The sequence below is a fragment of the Symsagittifera roscoffensis genome, chromosome 3, assembly GCF_963678635.1.
Source record: "Symsagittifera roscoffensis chromosome 3, txSymRosc1.1, whole genome shotgun sequence".
Lineage (NCBI taxonomy): Eukaryota > Metazoa > Xenacoelomorpha > Acoela > Convolutidae > Symsagittifera > Symsagittifera roscoffensis.
In genome coordinates this window covers 42,916,380-42,938,920 of record NC_087064.1, presented here as the reverse complement: position 1 = coordinate 42,938,920, position 22,541 = coordinate 42,916,380, and the positions used below count along the sequence as shown (strand labels likewise).

The 22,541-nt window shown below is 37.1% G+C and overlaps 2 protein-coding genes across 2 annotated transcripts in view; one reads left to right on the top strand and one right to left on the bottom strand.

Annotated features, from left to right (window-relative positions):
- LOC134842596 (spermatogenesis-associated protein 7 homolog) overlaps window positions 1-22,541 on the bottom strand; it is a 532,288-nt gene that overhangs the window by 109,485 nt on the left and 400,262 nt on the right. The window lies entirely within an intron of this gene.
- LOC134842156 (uncharacterized) overlaps window positions 14,403-22,541 on the top strand; it is a 16,337-nt gene continuing 8,198 nt past the window's right edge. The window contains exons 1-6 of the mRNA XM_063858368.1: window positions 14,403-15,128; window positions 16,487-16,641; window positions 16,979-17,099; window positions 17,579-17,881; window positions 18,293-18,435; window positions 20,331-20,487. Coding sequence (XP_063714438.1) covers window positions 14,618-15,128; window positions 16,487-16,641; window positions 16,979-17,099; window positions 17,579-17,881; window positions 18,293-18,435; window positions 20,331-20,487 — 1,390 coding nt within the window. The 5' untranslated portion in view covers window positions 14,403-14,617. The remainder of the gene's footprint in view (window positions 15,129-16,486; window positions 16,642-16,978; window positions 17,100-17,578; window positions 17,882-18,292; window positions 18,436-20,330; window positions 20,488-22,541) is intronic.

Below are 22,541 nucleotides of genomic sequence, written 5' to 3'. Positions count from 1 at the left end.
GGAATTGAGATCGAGGTTGGGTTGACAGGATTTGAGATCGAAGTTGGCTGTTGAGATCGAGGTTGGGCATGTTCGACAGGAATTGAAATCGCAATTGTGTTGACAGGATTTGAGATCGAAGTTGACAGGATTTGTAGTAATCGATGTAGTAATCGAGATTGAAGTTCTGGTGACCATCCAGTAAACAAAAGATATAATTTTAAAAGCTATACTACATATAACATACTTGAAAATGGAATCCGCAATCAAAATGTGGATTCCTCCGACAAATTGCGGATTCCATATACAATTTGCAGGTTCCACTTATGTTTTGCGGATCCTGCTTACAATTGCGGATTCCGCGACAGCTCGTTTCAACCGTGCACATATCTTATTATTGATTTTTGGATTCTATTATTGATTTTCTGGATTCAGCAAATACGGTTGCGGATTCCGCAAAATTGCCTAATTTTGGAGCGATTCCGAGCGATACGTGTTTTAGCTAATTGTTTGTGGAATCCAACTCAGCAAAGAAGATCAAAAAAAAGTATAAATGTTGCGGATTCAGCTTCAAATCTGATTTTGCCTGGTTGCGGAATCCGCTTACAATGCAAAGAATACGCAGTTTGGTCTTGTAATGATAAGTATGAATGAACACGGTTTTTTGTGTGTTAGCACGACACATTTTTAGAGTGAGGAGTGCGAAAAAACTGTGATAGGTAAAGATTTTTCATCCGACTTAAGGCTACTCCAAAAAAGCGTGTAGGTGGTCAAGTGTGGTATCATATTGAAGAACTGGTGGTCGTGACTACATAGAGCTCTACAGTAATCTATATTGCTAATCCTATCGATTTGACAGCAGATATATTGACAAAAAGTCATCCAGTTCATTTCTAATGCGTTTATCACTGAGGTTTAAGAACAAAACTTGTGGCAGGGCACCCGTACTTTTGTTCAGGATTAAAAACAAAAAAGGAGCGAACTGTGTTAAAGTGTTTCAAATGGCTTGAATTTTTTTTTAAATAAATACGGATCCACAAAAAACCTCTTCCTTTTGAACTTTTCTGAGAGTTAAGTTTGACAGAACTCTTTCAATATAATTTGAAAAAATTGTATAATATATTTGATTACAATAATGCGGAGAAATCAAGCTAAGACAAAGGAATTACGATGAAAAAGGATCTAAAACTGTTTTTAATTGCCGAAAAATTTGAAAGGCATAGATTATACGTCAAACTAACTGAAAATATTTGGAAGCATATGGAAAAATTCTACGGTAACTTCAGAAGAGGAATTTTGTTAGGTAAATTTGAATGTATCCACGAGTGCATAACTGCTTGAGTAGAGGTTGTGATACAATTGTGATGATATACTACCAATTTTAAAAATATCCAGATCTTCGCGACTAATTAATTATGCAACTCTTGTTATGCTAACCATTAAGCGGTTTTTGTTATGTAGTTAAGCAATAAGTGTTTCAAAATATTTTTTCTCAAAACCTCAGTTATTTTGTTTTCTTCTTATGAAAATTTAAGCTCATTAATTGCGAAAACCTCAAAACTAGTAATCTGTAACTTCCAAATATTTTCACCATTTTTTCTCGGACTCTTATTTGAGTTCATAGTAGCTTTCATTTTTGCGACATATATCCTACTGTCGTGAATTTATGTACAGACTTTCTCAACTTAGTTTCAGACTATACTGCGACTCGTTTTTAGACTAGCACGACTAAATTTTAGACCATCCTGGGTGAAATTTGTTATAATCAGACTTAAAAAAATCCGTCTCGAATAAGAGTACCTGGTCGAGTTGTTATCATCGGTTTGACTTTTAATGTCTGAATTAAAGTCGCGGACTTCGACGGGTAGGGTCCCCGGACTGAAGTTTCATGGATAATAATCGATTATATTGGATTTTCCTTGTCAGTCTCTATGAAATAACAGAACTAATCGATTATAATCGATTTAAAATGGATTAAAATAATTCTATGTTTCAAACAGTAAAATCCCAATATAATCAGTTGTTTTCGATTATAATCGATTATTTTAAACTTATTTTCAAAAACTTTTCTCAAAAAAATAATCAATTTTAATCGATTTTAATGGATTATAATCCATTTATTAAAATCTTTCTGTTTGCTGCTTCCTTTTTTATAATAATGTTAAACTTAAGTTAGTTATTCTGTTCTCTCGCTGAATTTCAATTTTTTGTAACTTCAATCGCGTTTATAAAATTGTTTAAAAATTCACATATTTTCGTTTTTATTTGAATTATGTTTTGTTCGCCAAACCAGCGTTTAAATCCAAACCACCCCCTACCCACGCCTTCACCACACCCTCACTAAAGACTAAACATCCCCACACGGATAGGTAATCATAGAGTATGGGTAAACAGGTGGGGGTAGGTTTAACCAGGTTTAGGGGGGGGGGGGGGGCGTAAGGGGGATTACTACATATTGGCCGCCCCTGAATGTGTTCGCCCCTGGAAGTTGCAAAAAGAAGAGTCAATATTTATAAAAATTAATGAATTTTCATGGTTTTTATGTGCAAAAATCCATCCATTATTTTGAAAACAAAAATGGATTAAAATCGATATATATATAAATATACAAACAAATTTTTTTTTTATATATATATATATATTTTTATATGTTTGAGATTAGATGCAATATCGAAGACAAGATGGGATTACAATCAACTATAATCGATTATAAGGGATTTTGGAGCAAAACTCAAAACTATACTCCATTAAAATTGTATTACCACTGATTAAAATTTGATTTCAAAAGAGAAATTATAATCGATTACTCATTGAATAAAATCGATTGTATACCACTTTTAGTAATAGCGGTACTAAAATTGTAATATAATCGATTATTAACGCTTGAAACTGGATGCGGGACGGTTCAAGTATTTTTTTAAGTCATTCAAAACATGTATTACTATGAAATGCGTATTATAATTAACAGATAATTAACAGATCATATAATTCTATCAATAATTCTGGATTTTCAGGAGAACAATTTTTTGAAAAACCTAATCATTAAAAAACTTGACCATTTTTCTTTCAACTGAAGTGACAAAGCATAAGAACAACAGTGTTTGCAGTCGTGATGCATTGCCGAGAGGAAAAAGTGTCTGGATGTTCAAAAATGGAGATCGAAGAAGACTGAATGAGCATGTTGTGTATACATTGAAAGTTACGCCACAAAACTGCCGGATCACTGCTTAGGGTAACAAATTGCTAAAACTTTCTTAAAAGATTTTGTTTTTACCCGAGTTTCTTTTGTTGTGTTATCAGAAATCTCCGGAAAAATTTCTGAACCGAAATTTTTTTGAAAGTGCGATTTTTTTCTCCGTTCTTATATTATCCTCTGGAATATAAAAAAAAATGGCTTAAGAGTCCGTTGACACTGAGACACCTTTGAGTGACACGCCGTGATCTTTTCTTGGTAGCAGGATGTAGTAATAGAAAAACGAAGAGATTACCAAAAATTTGAAACCCATTAATTAAATTGATTGGTTGAAAATTAGACCAAAATATTTTTGCTGTTGGCCAAAAGACAACAGAGTTCCAGATTTTACAAAAATACATTTTCAGATCCAATTATTCAACTTTTTCCTTCCTAATTGAAATTCATCCACTTTTGAATAAAATATTTGAATTAAATTAGTTTTCTTTCTTCTTTTCTTTCTTTAAAATCACTTTCTTAAATCAATCAAAACACACGATGAGCGGACACGAAGAATTCAAAGCGAACGCCACGAGTCCTGCTGAAGGTCAAGTACAACCTCGACTTGAGGAAACGCATGCGAAAACCACACAAGCGACCGCGGAAACGGAAAGAAAACTGGAGAGCTTTCGAAGAGAGCTCTTTAGGATGCAGGATAAATTAAATGAAATGGTCCACGATAAAAAAAAGATCCTATCGAGTGAAATCAGAATTTGAGAAACTCTTAAAATTTGTTGAAAAGTATGAAAACAAGGCACAAGAGAAAAAAAAAAGCACATTCGATAGAGTGTCAGCAAAACAAAAACGCATACTGTTCTGAAGATTTGAAAGAAAAATGAATTCTCTATAATATTGAAAGAAGACACTCAGAACCAATTGTTGCCCATCTGACTGAATTGATGACTGAAATGGCTGAAGTGCACAAACAGTTAATTGCAAAAAGAGTCTTGATTCCAGAGGTGCAACTGGATCCTGGGAACAAAACATTCAAGGCAACTCCGAAGAAGAAAAAACCACAACCTATACACCAGAAGACAAGAGATACCTGAATAAAAATGCAGATCAATGTTTGTGCTGTAACAAAGGAATCCATAAACTGTGGAAACGTCTAGACTTCGAACTGATAAATGTAGACTAAGATATGAAATTCTGAAAAAAAACTTTGTGTTTTGGACACTTGAGCAAAACACACAGTATCAAGGATTGTATAGTCAGTCTATGTGCGATCAATGGTTGCGGCAAAAAACACAACCGTCTGTTACATGAACAAAAGTGAACTTAAAGAACTGATGAATACTAAGAGTCGAATAACTCTTATAGTACGCCTGCAAGTTGTGGTTTACTTCAGATTGTAAGAGTAACACTAATTAACCCAGACACAAGCAAGTCAGTGGACACTAGCGCTTTGCAAGATACCGGATCGGCAGGGATAGGATACTTACTGACAAAAGCCTCAAAGAAAATAAGAATTTGTCAGCAAAGTAATGCAGACGAGAACTTTCTGGATCGAACAGTGCGATCAACATTAATGAAAAGGTCTCAGTGAAAGTGACAACCAGAAATTTAAAACCAGAACATTTCAACTGGTTGGTACGTCCCGATTTGTCACTTGGATCAACGAGTCAGGATTACAGGTTTACAAAAGAAGTTTCCTCACTTGTCGATTTCACCAAATTGCAAAATATCACCTTCTGAAGTGAAACTGATAATTGCGCACGTCATTTTCAGTCTGATAGGACCAATTGAGTATTAGCATCAAAACGAAGGAAACCCATAGAGAGTAAGGACACTACTTGGATGGTCACTACTGGGGCAGCTGAGATCGTTGCAGCGAAGATTCGGTAAAGAGATAGAACTGAAGAAAAACATTCCGAAACAATTAAAGCGGATCTTGAAAAGAGTTTCATCGAGAAAATGTCTCAAAATTATAATGCAGAAAACGAAAACAAAAATTTTTGGTACCTACCACATCATCTCCTTTTCACTTAAAAACTAGGCAAAGTTAGAATAGTTGGCAATGCAGCATCGAAGGTACCTCTTTGAACGATAAATTAATACCTGGACCAGATTTGTTGCAGAAACTTGTTGAAACTTTGTTAAAATTTTAGGAAGGAGCAAATGCACTCACAGCCGACACTGAACAGATGTTTCTTCAAGTCAACGTAAAAGAAGAAGACAATCTCTGTCTGAGGTTTTTGTACTCAAATATTGAAAACGAAAATGAAAAGCTTGTTATTCACATACACAAACGACACATATTTGGTGCTAGAAGTTCAGCAACTTGTTGATACTATGAACTAACAAGAACCCTTGAAGCTGATATTTTACATCAGTTGTCAAAACATTTCTTAATGGATGATTTCATCTTTTCATCGAATGACCAACTGGAGACTGAGAACCTCAAGAATCAATTAATTGAAAAGTTGTCAAGATGTGGCCTCAAATTGACGAAATTCGCCAGCAACCTTGAAGAGTTGTCTGAGAAGATCAAAGAAAAGATATTGGTACTCGGTTGGTTGACCGATTAAAACACTTTAGCAGTATTTCGATTGAAAGGTAAACCAGTTGAGGGATTCTCTCCTTATTTGCCCCATTAGGACTTTTGTCAACCTACACAATTTGAATCAGAGTTGTTTTGAAGAAAATATGCAAACAAGATGAAGTGGTTTGGGGTAAGATCAAACCTGAAATTACTGAAGAAGAATATGAGCCATGGAGAAAAGAACTCGTATTGAAGATATTCAAATCCCAAGAAACTACTTCAATTTCGTACCAAAACAAACGGACCTGCATGTTTTTGCAGACGCGCCTTTTGAAGGTTTATGCATGGCTGTGCCAGATTCAGATGCGTGGTTAATTCTGTGCATCAGGTGCAGATCAAAACAAAGATTTATCTTTTGTTGTTGACAAAGCAAGAGTAGCAGCAAAGAAGCAATTGAGCATACCAAGGCTGGACTTGGAAGCAGCAGTGATCGCTACCAGAATCAAAGACAACATACTGGAATTGCAGTAAGCCACAGTAAACGAAATTTAACTGTAGTGGGACTCTAGTAAAGTATTGGCTTGAATGTCTTCCGAAAAGAAGTTTTGTAGCAAACAATTTTTGTGGCAAATAGGGTCACGGAGATCTTAGACAACACAACTGTCAATTCATGGAGAGTTGTGAAAGAAGACATGAGTCAAGCACACCTAGGAACAAGGGCTCTGACAAAAAATCAGAAACTTGATAGGAGGGGGCTACACGGGCCGACCTGGATGAAAAGTGAAGATCAGTGGCCAAAGAAACCCAAAATCAAGGATGTTGATTTGGAAAAAGTATTCGAAGAAACTTGTAACAAACTTAAAATCATTGCAGCTTTGAGCGCCTGGCATAGGTGTAGTAATTGCAAAAGACTTCGAAATACAATTGCCTATTACATAAGAGTAATAGAAACAGACAAACCGAAGGTTTTGATCATGATAGCTGAAGAAAAGATGAAAGCAACAAAAGCAAGATTCAGATCAGTTCAACAAGAGAGCTTCAAGGAAGACAAACCAACCAAGTTTCAAAAATTTAATCCATTCCTGGATGCGGATGAATTACTGCGAGCAAGAGGCAGTTTATTTAAGTTAAAAGAATTGACATTCGCACAAAAGCCTCCAATGATAATCGATGGAAAGCATCATGTCACATGGATTCTTCTGAGAAACGAACACTTAGAAAATCATCACGTGGGACTCCAAGAACACAAAAGTATGGTTCATGAAAATTACTGGACATTTGTCGTGAGAAACAAGCTAAGACCAAAAAAAAGCGAACCGTGTTCCTTGTCGAAAAACTTCTCAGAAAAATGATAACTCCATGATGGCGGATTTACCCGAAGTTAGAATGGACTTTAGCAGACCATTTTAGAACACCGTTGTGGACTACTTCAGACTCTCAATGGACTTGATGGATCTGTTTGATGTAACTGTCTGATTTTTTGCATTTAACGACAGGACTGTCAAAAGTTTTCTTTTTTACAGTCCTGTTTTAAAACGTTTATTTACATAGTTGATCTTCAAAAATTATAAGTTTGAAATGAGCAATTTTTCCTGAAAAAACTGCACAGTACATTTACTCTGAGGAAAAGATTATTGAGTACAAGTTTCTGCCTAAGTTCTCCGAAAAAAAGTTTAAATTGAAAACTTCTCGAGACTAAAAAATAGGGCATATCTGGCCATATGGAGTATATCTCTGACTAGTATTTAACATCTTTCAAAAGTATTTCCACTAATAAAAGTGAGCAAATACCACTGGTAACTTTTCTAACTATCTAAGTTAAAAAAAGAATCAAAACAATGTGTAAATTAAAACTGACCGATGTCTTAAAAGAGCAACTAGTGACGCGACTTCGTAGAGTAGACTTTAACTGGTACTTGATTAATCTATAGAGTTCAAGGTTAAGAGATACTAAAATACCAAATCTCAACATTCCCCACTTGACAAAATTTATATCTGCCTACTCCCCAATGTAGTCAATATCACACATATACTCTATTCTCCCCTCACTCCACCAGGGCTAAAGTTGAAACAAAAAGTAACAGCGTTTAGCACCAATGGAAATTCACAGAAATAATAAAAATTACAATGGACAAGTCTATGTGTTAATATTTACAGGCTACCTACAAGATTAAACAGATATCTACAGCCACTGTACAGCTGACAAAATGATATGTACAATTGGGTTTTGTGACATACCAACAAATTGAACAAGCTAAACTACATAACTAACTTCTGTCTCTATGCCTGAAGATATATCACTCCCGTCATCGTCCTGAATGTCGGGTCTGACTTTTTCCAATGGAGAAGATAGTACCGCGTCTTTGGCGTCATGGAAAAAGAGGTTGACGAGGAGCCTTGTGTAGTTTCCGCCACCAGTGTTGGATGGAAAGATATATCTTTGAGTGGTATCAGGGAATCCGATGGAGAGTCTGAGGGAAAGGTCGCCTGTAGGCTTTTCGAGCCAGAGAAAGTTATCAGGGGTTCGTCATCGGAATCTGCGATTTCGATTATTTCTGCACCTAGGGTCACCTTGTCTATGAAGCGCCTGTCTCCGTAAATTTTAGGTGGCTTGGATTCCTTCTGGGCCGTGGTTTGTTGCTTTTCGGGATTTTGGGCGTCTCTAATGTCTTTTCCGGAGAGCTGTCTATCCTAATTGGGTTTTCGCCTGTGCCCGTTGGGAGAGTAGTCGTCGTCTGAGTGTTAGCTTCACTCGCTAAGGTACCTCTTGACTGATCTAAATCACTATCAATATTAAAATACGGTGTAATATATACAATTCCCGAGTCCGTACCCAAATAACCATCGATAACTTTGTCCCAAGGGTCTAACTCTAGCGAGGAATCTAATTCAGAATACGCGAATTTTGAACCTTTGAAACTCGGGGTTTTCATTCTTCTTTTCATCGTCTTTTCTCCCGTTGGTTTATTGCTTGCCGATTGGCCTCCTTCGTTCGAGTCCGGCCTCTTCAATGGAGAGTTTCTCTTTCGTTTCCCTGCTAAATCATGACTCTTATTTATCGAGTTCGGAACTGCTGAAAATTTCCTGGAGCCGACGGTTGATTTTTATTAAAATCTAAATCGGATTTTCTGAGCACATGTCCATTGTCTAATGTAACCGTATGTTTTGTATCTGACAATGGTTTTCGGTTTTCCCCCTAGTGGTTTAAAATAAGATTCGCCTTCCCTTCGGTTAACTGTCTTCCTAAACCAGTTACCTCCTTGGCTGAATGGGTTTGACAGTGGGGCTCGCTGAAGGTTTCTATCTAGTTTGTCAGATGGGTCGCTCTCATACCCCCTTTTGTCCGCCGCTGTGTTCTCCAGATAGCCGTCCTTGAATGCGTCATTTGCTCCCCGGTCTTGAGCTCTATCTTTTGACAATATTGACTTACTTTTATCTGAATTATTCGCGTGTGAGACCAGGGATTTCCAAAAAGTGTTAGGCGATCTATTACATTGTTTTGAAAAAGGAGAGCATCCAATGGATGATTGTTTCGTTTCATAATTATTCCAGATGATTTTATCAATGGCCGTATTTAAAGATGTTTTGGATCGTTAAACGACATTGCCAAGAGTTTTGCTTTAGCCGTGTAAATGAGTCGTTCTACGATTCCATTGGATCTGTGATTCCCGACACTACATTGAATTAAGTTAATGTTGTTCTTCTCGCAGGGGTTTCTAAAATCGTTTGAAACAAAACCTGACCCATGGTCGACTCTAATAGACTTCGGAAATACATGAAGGTGACAAAATTCTGTCATGAATGATAAAATCGAAGAAGCCGAGGTGTTATTCACTACCTTTGCTGACGGGAACTTTGAGAAGCGGTCGATGCATAGTAAAAGGTGTTTTGAGTTGCCCCAATTTTTGTCCAAAGGACCCGCAAAGTCTAAGTCTACTTCTTCTTTGGTTCAGAAAGGATCGGTAACTTCTCCGTATTGTTCGTACACAAAATCACTTTCAAATTCTTACCAGACTTGATGAACTGGATACAGTTTTTTCCATGATAATAAATCGATCTGTGTAAATGTGGCCACCAAATGTTTTCTGCCAGAGATTTCATTCCGAACTGCCCTGTGTGAGTTTTATGGAGTAGCGACAAAAATGGCGACCTCAGAGCTGCTGGCACTATCAGTTTGTTATGTTTAAAGAACAATCCTTCTTTCACATGGATGTCTCTTTGGAAATTCTTTAGGTAAGCTCCGAATCGATCCAATGGTCTGCTTTCTTTTACTGCCTTCTTCAAATCCTTGAGAATTTTGTACTCGTCTATCATGAGTCTAATTAGTTTGTTCGAGCAAAGTTCGGTGAGGGATAAAGGAGTGAGGGATAAAGGATGTCCGACATTATGTCGTTGTTAAAGTTCAGTAAATTTCCTTTATTTTCCGCCCTGAGCGAAATTTTTAGCGAGTTCACAGACGTGAGAAATTCTTCTAATAGCTTTTTGTGTTGTGTTCGGAGTTTAGGGATTGGTTAACTGATAGTAGTGACTGCGCAAGAAAAAATAAGTAAGTTTTGTCTGACAGATAAAAGTAATTGAAATCGAATTTTGAATGATTTAATGGGATACAACCGCTTGTACAGGACTCTGAACGCGAGTGATTGGAATTACAAGTTCTAATTGTGTCGTTGACGTAATTCAGAATATTCGAGAAGAACGAGCGTTGGATGCGTAGCGTTAGTTTTTTCTTTCCGCCCATTGGATTATTGCAATCCAAGTTAATAATAGTATTTACATCCACTGGAATGTACAATTCGTTCTTCGTAATCTCGACAGCAGATCTGTAAATTTCCTTTCTTTTCCTGGTATGTGTTTGATCTTGAAGTTAAATGGTAAAAGTCGATTTACCCAACGAGTAAGTATGCTCTGCATAGTTTTGTTACTTTGATTGGCCTTTAAGGCTAAGAACAATGCCTTGTGATCCGTTACGATTTCAGACTCAGCGCCATACAAAAAAATTTTAAAATGCTCCCAGCATTTCTATTTTGTTTGCAGAATATTTCATTTCATTTTTTTTTTAAATTGAGAAGCGAAAGCTATTGTTAACCAATTTTCCCCATCCCGTTGTCCTAAATTGGCTCCCAGGCCGCTATGTGAAGCGTCTGTTTTCGATCTTGACATCCTTTTTATGTCAAACGGATTGTTCTCTGTAATGTTGACGATCTGTTTCTTTAATTATTCGAACGCTTTCGTATGATCGTCGTTCCATTGGTAAATTGATTTTTTTTTATTAAAAGTGGTCGTAAGGGGGAACTTAGAGTTGACAGGCTCGGGACTAACTTCATATATTGGTTGATTGAGCCAAAGAATGACCTGAATTTGGATATGTTTTTGGGGTTTGGGAGACTTTTTATAGAATTTGATTTTCCCATCAATGGTTTCACGCCCGAGTGTGATATCTTGAAACCCAGCCACTCATTTTCTTTTTGGAAAAATGCACATTTCTCCCATTTTACTGCCATGTTATTGTTGTCCAGCATGTTTAAAGTTTTTGTTAATATCGCTTTGTGTTCATTTAGTGATCCTTTTGAAGCTATTAAAATGTCGTCGGTGTAAAAATTGGTAAAAGAAATGTCTTTCATTAAAGAATCCATCACCCTCTGGAATTCGTTTGGCATATCGCCTAGTCCGTAAAATCGCGTTAAAAGTCTATAGGTCCCGGTGGTTTCACCACCTACCTTACTAAAATTGCATTGTTTGCTAGTGTCTTTACATAATTGTAGTTGACTGTACGCATTTTTTAGATCTGAATTACTAAACCAGACTTCCCCTGAGTCTTTGATGGAAAGTTGGAGAGCTATGTTGTCGATAAGCTCGTGTATGTTTGGCATTTGGTATTTGTTCTTGAATATCTGGTTATTTAAGAGTTTCGAATCTAATGCCAACTTGATACTACCGTCTTTTTCTCTTGTTATCACTATTGGACTAATAAAACAGTCTTCATCGCATTTGCTTAATTTCACAATATGCCCCTCTTTTTCCATTCTTTTCGATTCCACATTTGCACTATCTAGTAAACGCAGAGGAACTCTTCTGCCTTTTGTTTGAATGGGTTTGAATGGAGAATGGAAATGAGTGATTTTTCTGTCCAATGGTATTTTCCCTATTCTGTTAAATAATCCTTTGTACTTATGATACAGATTAAGAGTTGTGTCTGAATGATTGTTTAACTTACACAAATCCGGGACTGTTACGTTGTTGACGGGTAGTAAAGGCTGTCGTTGGGCTATTTCGATTCCGATTTGTGGTAAATTATCGTTAACCAAGATATTCCTCTCATGTGCAGAAGTGATAAAAAAGGGAGTTTCATCCGCGATCCATCTATTGGATTGTATTCTAACTACAATTTTCCCGATGATGTTAATTGTATCATTGGTAAACCCGCAGTATAATTCCCGAGTCTTCTTGTCTACTGGTTGTATTTTCAATTGTGGGTTCCTCAATTTCATTTTGTGCAGGACGTTCTGCTGTAGGAAGCTCACTGGGCTCGCAGAATCCACTGGAATGTTCAAATTAACTATCGCATCGTCTCCCAGTCAGATCCTAACTAATTTCTTGGTTTCCATACCAATGGTGTCGTAGATGGTTCTGATGTTAAGAACGAAATATTCGTCGTTGTCGCTGATCCCCTCTTCTGTCCACGCGTTAATCACACCACAGAAATTTCCTTCAATTCTTGCTAGAAGGTCTTCTGGGGAGTATGAACAATTCTGACTAATTACAGATTCTTCTACAGTATTTACAGCGGGTTTTCTTCCTTTCGATTTACACAGTCTTCCCAAATGTCCTTTATATTTAGAAATATTAGGATTATTTCCTTCGCCGGACACACATTCAGATGACCCTTGGTAAACGCATTCCCGCATTTCATACAAGAATTAGATCTTTCTATGTTGAAGCTTGGTTCCTTTTTTACATAATTAAAATTTTTGTAAACTCTGCCGCTACTTCCTGTCGTGTTGAATAATCTAATCATATTTGTTAATTTCAGATGGTTGTAGTAGCCTTTTTCATCGATGCTGGCTTAGTTGAGTGCATCCACTGAATTATGAGTTTCCGACAGTAATCTTTATTGTAAGTCACAGTTTTTCATGTTAAAATTAAATACATCTCTGATCCACTCCTGTTCAGCGTTGATTCCAATTTCGCATGATCTTGCTAAACCTGATAGCGCCCCAAAATTTTTCATAGGATTGCCTATCTTTTTGCTTTCTGCTTAGCAGTTTATATCTTTCAAACATAATATTTGTCGGTTGGATAAAAGCAGCTTCTAGTAGTTCGAAAAATTCTTTGAAAGAGATTCCTAGGACTTTCACCCTTGGGTGTTTTTGAGCAAAGACTCTCTTTTCCTTCCGCTCCTAAGGTCAAATATAAGATTGATCTTACTATTTTGTCGGCCTCAGATCTCCTCATTCCTCCAATTTTTCGTTTCTCTTCTGCTAGTCTTTTATTTTCCGCGTGCTCGTAGACTCGCATGGTCTCTTCATTTCTGGCCTCCCTAGCTTACCTCTGTGGGTCAGTTTCTGGCTCCTAAGCGCCTTCCAGGACTGGTATCGTTGTCTCCCCTTCCAATGGTTCCTTTAGATTATCTATATCTAGGTTTTCTTTAGCAATGAAAGTCAGATGAAATTGGTCTATCCAGTTGTTCCATTGGGTGGGGAAAGACTGTATGGAAAGAATATAGATAGAAATGCTGCTTGAGATCATAGTTTAAACAAATTCGCTGGTTTTTTCGCCTTCAAGGCCGATAACATCAATGTCATTATATCTAAATGGCTCAAACTAAACCGATTTGAATTGATATCTTAACAAAACCGGATAGAATCAGTTTAGATTGCTTCTAAATCCATTTAATTCCATCCTACTGTTTCTAAAAAGTTTCGTTTCAAGGAGAATTTACATTGACTTAGATCGACTCAAATAGTAATTATTTTGTTTTTTTAGTTTAAACAATCTATAATAGGAATTGTTTGCTTTTCATTTAAATTTTGCGCTGATAATTGATCCGAAAATTAAACCATAAGATCAACTAGTATGCAATTTTTTGCATCATAACTAACTGGTTCGAATTGCGTCAATCAACTCTTTTTAGTCGCTTTAGAAGTTTGATCCAAAAGTACTTATCTTAACATGAGAATGTAAAGGAATTTCATTGAAAAGTTTTTGTAGCAGTGGGAATCCTTGGATCGCGAAATTTTGAGGGGAGCCTCAGAAACTAATTTTTGATGTGAGCAACCCTTCTGTAAGTTACTGTTTGACTAACGGCGTATTTTTCAGTTCAAGGACAAAATTAAAACAAAATTAACTTAACTGCTGAGGACATTGATCTTCTCACATTTCAAAAAAATGCTTTAACTGATTCAAATGTATTTAAGTAACTACCAAGTTTCATCCAAATCAATTCAACTCGGGTTTTAGAAAATTTTTGGATGAAACGGTTTAAATCTGTTTGCTTGTAAATCATTCTGTGATTAAATGAATCTTTTTGCCTGTTATTTATGCGTCCTGGCATTTAGTGTCAGCGTTTTAGGTTTTAGATGGGTCGATACGACTCCAAGTTTTTTCATTTTAACAGTCCTGTCCTAAAACTTTAGAACAAAAAAACCTTGAAGAAAGCATTAGCATCAATCTTTACAAACTAATGTCAATTAAAAATTGTTGATTCGAATCTGATTCTCTGTCATGCCGAAGTTGATTGTTAAGCTCTCAACTTCAATTCAAGTCACAGTAACGAAGCCAAATTTAAAAAGTTACTCGAACAGACAAGAGCACACTGGGAGTTCTTAATTCAACAATAAATCGTTTCAAATTCATAAACTCACCAAACAACCTGAATCCGTAGAAAAAATTGGTTTGTTCATAATCCAAGAGCACAACGTGAATCCATGTTAACGTGTAACTTTTTCTTCGTAATACTCGGGCTGCTTATTCTTACGCAATTCGAGAGAGGCTTTGCAAGCACTCGATCTATGTGTGTATCGGAAAGTCCTACTACAGAAGAAACCACCATTGCCGTGGCTACCGCGACAGCTCCGTCGTTAACCGAGGTCCCCACTGCCGGTGAAAATGAGTTTTTCGCCAGCACGATAATGACTGAGCCACCGGAACGTCGCGTTGCCATCACAGTTCATGGCGTGACGACTTCTCTCACGAATTTGACCGTTTACGACGATGTCGGTTCTGCGACCCTTGTTGACATCGAGGCCGAGTGCCACTCAGATGTGTTCCAAGCGTGTGACAGCGTGACGTACCAAGACAACTTGGTGCCGAGCGATCCGGGATATCTTGAGGTGTCGGGACTCCAGTCGGGAACTGCATATGATATCACAGTTGTCAGTGCCACTCACGGCGGCAACTCGGACACTTCTTTGGACAGCACTGTTCGATTTTGCACCAGTAAGCATTGCCCGTAAAGGTGCCATTTGATTTTCTTACAAATCGGTGTAAATCATGAAAACTAGAAAGAGTAACTCATGAAATAGCAAGGAAAGAGGCAGGGGCCAATATAGTTGAACGTGATTCCCCTGATCAAGTGCATGGTCTCTCTCTCCCAGAGACGGCGGTATTTTTAGGGTGAGGTTCTCACTTGGTCCGAAAATATCGTAGTGCTTGAAAAGATCCCAGGTGATCAATAATTACAATTTGATTAAGTTTTTTTTATCATCCTCACCCCCACGCGTGCGGTAAACCACTGTGTTGCTTCTGTGATTTATTCTTAAATATTTGAAATAGAAAGTTTCACATGTGTCACCACAGATATTGTTAAATGAGTCCTAGAAAAAATTTCCTGATCTAGTTTTTTAAAAATCTTAAAAGACGAGTTTTTCAAACTCCTTCTCCATAGCAGATAGATTATACGTTAACAAAATTTTGCGTCAGAATGGATACGTCAACGCAATTTTTGTAAAAATACAGGCAATAACTAATAGATGCAGTTGTCATGAAGTTAAAAGAACCCGAGTCTTAGGACCAAAGCGAGTTAAGGTAGTGCGATCATTGGCAAACTCATTGTTTCCATTGGTTTAAACAAAACATACGATTACTATCATGACCACTGAAAACATTTTCGTCGGCCCTTTGTTTGAAACTATAACCAAAAACTTGAGTAAGGCAAACAAAAAACAAATCAATCTTGCTTCAAAATGAGCGGTTTGAGCGGTTTTTGAACGGTTTTTTAAGCAAGATTTGAGCGGTTTTTGAACGGTTTTTTAAGCAAGATTTGAGCGGTTTTTGAGCGGTTTTTTTAAGCAAGATTTGAGCGGTTCTTCCAAAAAAATCGCGCAGACCGCTCAAACCGCTCAAATCTTGCTGGAAAACCGCTCAAACCGCTCATATCTTGAGCGGTTTTTGAGCGGGATCTCGATCCAGGAATTGATTATTCAATTAGCCATCTGTTTTTGTTTAAATCGAAGAAAAGGTCTTTTAAAAAAAAGATACAAGACATTAGGGTTAGTGTCGCGAGAACGAATGCCTGTAGTTGATCCTAGGCAGAGTTGCTAGCGTCATCTGGCCCTATAATTTATCAGAAAAAAAATTGAGGCCAAATTCGATTTAATTTGATGTTGGAATCCAATTTAATTATTAATATAAAATGGATGCCGAGCTCAGAGCATCACGCTAAATGTCAACTCCAAATCTTTAACAGAATATTACTTTTTATTTTTCTCATTACTTCTATTATTTTGCATGATTTTTTTCTTCTTCCATTTCTATATTCATCTTTTGGTTATTCATTTGGGTGTTTTTCTTTTAAGAACCAAAGGTGAACTTTGTGGTGAGCAAGCTGAGCGACACCTCCGTCCAGATTGGTGGCACGGTGGAGGGGGGCAACTTCCACAGTGCGACTGCCACCTTCTCCCCCTCCGACAGCTGCTCAGTCACTTTCACCCCACTCATGCTGCCACTGCAGGTCGTGATGATAAACACGTGTTCTGTTATAGTGCCTCTATATTTATTTGTTATCCCTATTGTAGAAATAAATCAATCTGCCCACTGTATGTATACCAGCTGGAAGCTTAAAGTTCTTTCGCTCGCACAGTTTCTTCTTTAAGAAAGTATAGAGTCATCCAATATTCCCCATCCCTCATCATCCTCTCCCCCCTCACACTGCTAGTTAAAGTTATAAGTTATAAGTTCAAACAAAATAAGGATGCTTAAAAAATGTGCTCTTAACGGTTTGTCGCCTCCTGACTCCCGCGACATCTATGGCAGACTGTAGCTCAAAAAACGACATAAATAAATTACAGGTGACTGGTCTGACTTCTGGAACTACCTATGAGATCACGTTTGAGTCGCGAGTTTCGGCTGCCAGTTGTGGAGCAGGGGGATCTCAGTCGAGTGAAATGCAAGTGGTCGAGTACCAGCCAGGTAAGCCAACAACCCAGCCCGCTTCAATCGTTTATAAATGATAACAACAATTGATACGCTTTAGCACACGTTACGTTGGGGGCTCAGTTTTTTCTGTAATTTGATGCTCATTCTCAAAACCGTGTAACTCGAAGATGCCGTCTTCTTTTTTTTGAGCAAACAGATTTTTTTCTGAGCTCTCCAATGTTGCCACATACTAAAAAATGTTTAAAAAAGTAATCCTTGGGTATTTTTTGGAAAACATTCCACCAAAAATTGGGTTTTTTGGCGCGCATTTTGTGGCCAAAAATGAATATAGTTAAGATGGATGACCGCCCGTGAAGATTCTCAAAGCAACCATATGATTGCCAAAGATGAAATGTAAAACAATGTTTTCGTCCTTTGGTTCGCATTTTCTGACCCAAAAAATTGATTGCGTAATGAACGAGTAGCCGTGAAAATAAAAATAGATCACTGATTTTGACTGGTCATTTTTAAAGATCTCTATGCCGCTGTCTCTGTGTCTGTGGCTGAAAAAGACGACAGCGGTGCCAAGCTGTGGGTGGAGGGTGTGAACAGAAACAGCCGACACGTATTTGAGAACATAGTGACTGCGTGTGCTTCGCCTAATCACGGTAACTGCGCAGGAGCTCGAATCCAGCCAAATAGAAGGCCCGAGTCTCCGGGGTCCGTGGTACTGAGTCAGTTGCACTCTGGATCATCATACACAGTCACTGTTGAACAGTCCACTTTCGATGGAGCAGAGAACACCCTACACAACACAGCAGTCACTTTCTGCACAAGTAAGCCTGCGAAGCAGTCACTTTCTGCACAAGTAAGCCTGCAAATTCATTTATTTTACAGCGAAACTCTCAACTGACAGTATCAAAGAAGCAGCTTTCTAAACTAACTCGAAATTAGTTTAGCGGTTATTTTTATTATCATTGCAGTAAATAGAATTATCTAATTTTCTAGTAGCAATTGGCAAGCAAAAAAAGAAAATAGGTAACTTCAACCAATAGATAGTAATGTAGTGCTGAATGATTTCGAATGAACTCGGACAGTTTCTGACTTTTGCTTATCTGCTCTGTTACTCCGACCTTTGGAAAACTAGTTCTTGGAGGTGTTTAATCGTTCCACTGTCTAGTTCGAATGTTGCTGTCCAACCAGTCTTCCCAATAGCTTGATTACCTCTGCCATAATCTGATTTTCAGAACCAGCTGTTGGGCGTGATCAGGTGCATATATCCCACCTGGGTGACAATGTGTACAGGGCAACAGTGGACTCCGAAGTGGACTTTGATGACGTCATAGTGTCCATGATTCCCACCATCTATACCACCAGGCACTTTCAGAAAGTTAGTAAAGCCCAGTTTGAAAACAATTCAAATAAAAAAATCTGAAAGCTGCAACACTTCTGCGTTATTATAAGTTAGTTAGAAAGCGCCTCGAGATTTGATCGAAACATAAAGCGTTTTCGAAACCAAACAAAACTGCTCGTATCAGGGCGAAGTTCTGACTGTTTCGACTGATTTTTAAGGTCTATGGAGCAGTAAAAGCATGAAAAAACTAAATGTAGTAGAAAAAATGAAAGTTTTTTTTCAAGTTTGAGATTTTTTTGAATATCCTATATATAATTCAAAGTGATAAATTTTGCGCCTAGTAACAAATCAATTATGGCAAATAACCTTTGTTCAACCAATTTGGAACGATTTCTAAGACTGATTAAATCTCTGCTTACGCGTTAATAGCGCGAAATATATCGAGCGTTATTTGTCCCTATTTGGCCAAAATGACAATCTTTTAACCCCCTTAACTTTACAAAAAATGATCACATGGAAATATCTGTTCAAGTTTAAGCTCAGGACAACAATACTTTTTGAATAATATCAAAAAATTTGTCAAAATTTGCTATTTAAAAAGTCGAAATTTGTCTGAAGAAAAAAAAACCACCCGAGGACAAATATTCGTTACTTTCGTTACGGAAGTCGGAACAAAAATATGTTTTAAAAATGTTATTTGAAAATATTCCTTATTTGAGCAGCTGGTCTGAATTCAGGTTGTAGGCTGAAATTTTGAAGGGTTTGCTCAGATAAAATAGTTGGAATCTGTCGGTTGGTTAAAGTAAAATAATTCATATCGAATAGTTTTTGGGAAAAAAACTTTGAAAAGCTATACATTTTGAACAATATCGAAGTGTGGAATTTTGAGTCGTTCAAAATTGGTACGACCACCAATTAGCTAGCGTCAATTCAATTTGGAATGATTTTGTTGTGATGGATAGTTCGCCACGCATAAATAATTCGCATTACGCTTTCAGCATTATGAATAAACTCTTCAAAGCGCGCATAATTTAGTCCAGATTATCAAAAATTTGACAATTTTTAAACCCCCAGAGCTTTAAAAAAAATCGGAGGTAAAATATCTTTTTACATTTGAACCCAGGAAGTCAATATCTTCAATGCGGTACAAAAATTTTTTTTCGATTGGTGAAAACTGACTGATAAAAAACCACATCGAGCATAAATATTCCGTTTTCTTCGAAAGTCAGAACAAATAAATTCGAGCTGTATTTAAAATCACTTCATCCAAGAGTATAGACCTTCAGGTGGCCAGTCAATAAGCAGAATTGTCTTAGAGCAGAATGGGTCCACGAGCAGAAAAACAGAAAAAATATCAGCTTTTATTAGCTAATCTGTAAATTAATTATCCGAAATGTTAATAATACCAAAGCAAAGAACATTTTATGCATCATTTGAGTAAATTAATCAAGAATTTCTTTTAAAAAAAGGAAATCAAAAAACTTAATGAAATTAGTCAAATCATGCATAAGTTATTTTTATTCTTGTAAATTTTTGACGATTCTAACATTTGTTAATTCAATACTCCGTATAAACCAATATAAGTCAATACTTTTCTGTTTTTCTGCTCATGGACCCATTCTGCACTTGGACCATTCTGCTTATTGCTCCGCCTTCAGACCTTCATTACGCAGTAGGCATGCATGCTGATTAGTCCTCGTACAGTTAATTTTGGACATTACAATTACATGTATTTTATAGTGTAACCGGTGATTTTGAAAAGGCTGTAGATGATGAGCGGAAAAAAAACCGGTAGCTTTGTGATGCCTGGGTAAGCAAGAACATTTTTGTAGAGTTGGAATGTTGATAGTAGTTCAACAAATGTTTCATAGGAATTGACAGTGAATTGCTCGAAGAGAATTCAGTTGAATAATGATTTGTGAATTGTGAAGGGGGAGGAGCCGGAGGTGGACATCAGTGATCTGCCGGCGGGGGACTACCAGCTGGAGGCAATGTTCAGAGTGGGAATTCACAGGGACTGTGGATCTGCAGGAAACGGGGAAGCTGCTGTAGAGACCTCCGCAGTCTACTACACATACAAGCACAGAAGTACACATTATAACAATGATCATTTTAAATCATGTTTTCTGGCGGTAATAAACTATCCGACAACCCAGATTTGGTCACAGCTTTCCAAAGATCCCCTTTAGGCATTAAGTTGCGACAGGCATTTCTGGCTGACCAACCAAAAAATTGACTTAGGTTATCTATGACGCCTAAACTAATTTTCGGGGAGCGCGCGCCACAAAAAATGTTTTTGTCGAAACCTTCTTTAAGTGCTAAAACATCATTTAGTGAAAAATTGGCAACGGCGCAGTAAATTATTCCAAATTTGGTCTGTTTTTTCAAGTCAAACTATTTTTTGTGGTTTTCTTGCTAGTCATGATTGATAGAACAAAACTTTTCCCATTTTTATGCTTTCGGACTTTTGGTACATTAAAAATGATCAATTTTTTATCAGCAATGCGAATAAAGCTTAAAATGACGTCAAATGAAAAGACAATCACGTGAAGAAGTTTGAAAATTTCTTTTAGATTATGGTCTGACTTGCAATTACTTCTCAAGCAGCCATATTAGTGCAATTATGGCTTAGTTTTTAATACTTTCACTTTCTATACCAGAATTGAAAAATGAGACTTATGAACAATGAGGCCCACAATTACTATTTTAAAGAGCATTCTATCAATGTTTAGTCTATTTTATATTGATAGCAAAAAACTCGATCAAACAAAGTTCATTTAAAAGAGCAATTGACATATTTGGAAACAATTTTGCATGAAAAAGCTAACGTTTCCGACTAAATTCATGTTTGCAGGCTGAATTTTGCCTGAAACATCAAAAATGCATGCAACAATGAAAAGATAGCAGTTTTAATTATTTCTGTTTGTCTGAACTTTTGCAACTTCGTGGACGAATCTGAACGAAATTAATTAATCTAAAACTGCTCATTTGGACTTCGAATTTATGTGTTTCACTGATCTATACGCTAAAAATTCGTGAACAAAAAAAACTAATTAACCTAAAAAACTATAGTTTTCGACCGATTAAATCAATCAAGGTCACCGATATTGGCAACAGGCACGGACCTAGGATTTTTTCGAGGGGCGCGGGTGCGGATTTTCAAAAACACTTTGAAAATTTTAGTGTCGACCTTTTTTTTTAGGTCGACCAAATTGATTTTGTGACCTTTCCAAAACCACTATAAAGACCCAAATTTGACCAAATTTTCTGCGCCGGAAGCAAGTTTTTGAAAAAAAGGCCAAAAAAGTCGTTTTTAGTCACTTTTTGGAAAACTTTGACCAAAAGATTGCGTTTTTTCGGCACCAACTTCCCCCTCAAAATTTGTATAGATTGGCGCCAAAGGCGCCTTTAGAAAAATTTTAAGGTCAGTCAGCCAAAAATGGATATCTCAAAATAGTACAAAGAGGGGACCCTTTGGGTCGGCTGGGGGTCAAATCCCTGAGAGAGGGGGGCCTCCGCCCCCTCCTAAATCCGCTACTGATTGCCAATAATTTGGCATTAACTGTATAAAGAGCAATCTTCCAATTTCGAGCAAATTTTGCATGCCGCAATTGGAATTTTTTAGGAGAGTTTTTTAAAAGTCAACTTTCTGTGACTGGCTCAAATTTAAGCTGGCGATGTTAGGCAGATGCGTATTTAAGGGACGGGGCGGGGTTACGAAATAACCTTGATCGCATGATGGCCAATTTTGAATGCCCAGAATGACGTTTTTTACTTATTAGTTACTTATATACCTGATTAGTTTCAAAAAATAGTTTTCCTATTTTTCATTGTTGTATATCTCCCTATCGCGCAAATCTTTCAGTCTAACAACGGACCAATTTGGATCTAGAAGCTTATCATTGAAATTTCAAATTTAGTTAAATAAAATTAAAATTAAAAAAAATATATTTGAAATTTTTTTTGTGAAAACAACCCCCCAGACGCCATATTAAGTAGTAAGTGTCAGATTTTGCGCCTAATAACAAAGCAAAGATGTCATATAAGCTTCCTTGAATCAATTTGGAAGGATTTCTAATGCGGATTAAATCTCGCTTACGCGTTAATAGCGCGAAAAATATCGCGTGTTGATTGTCCCAAAG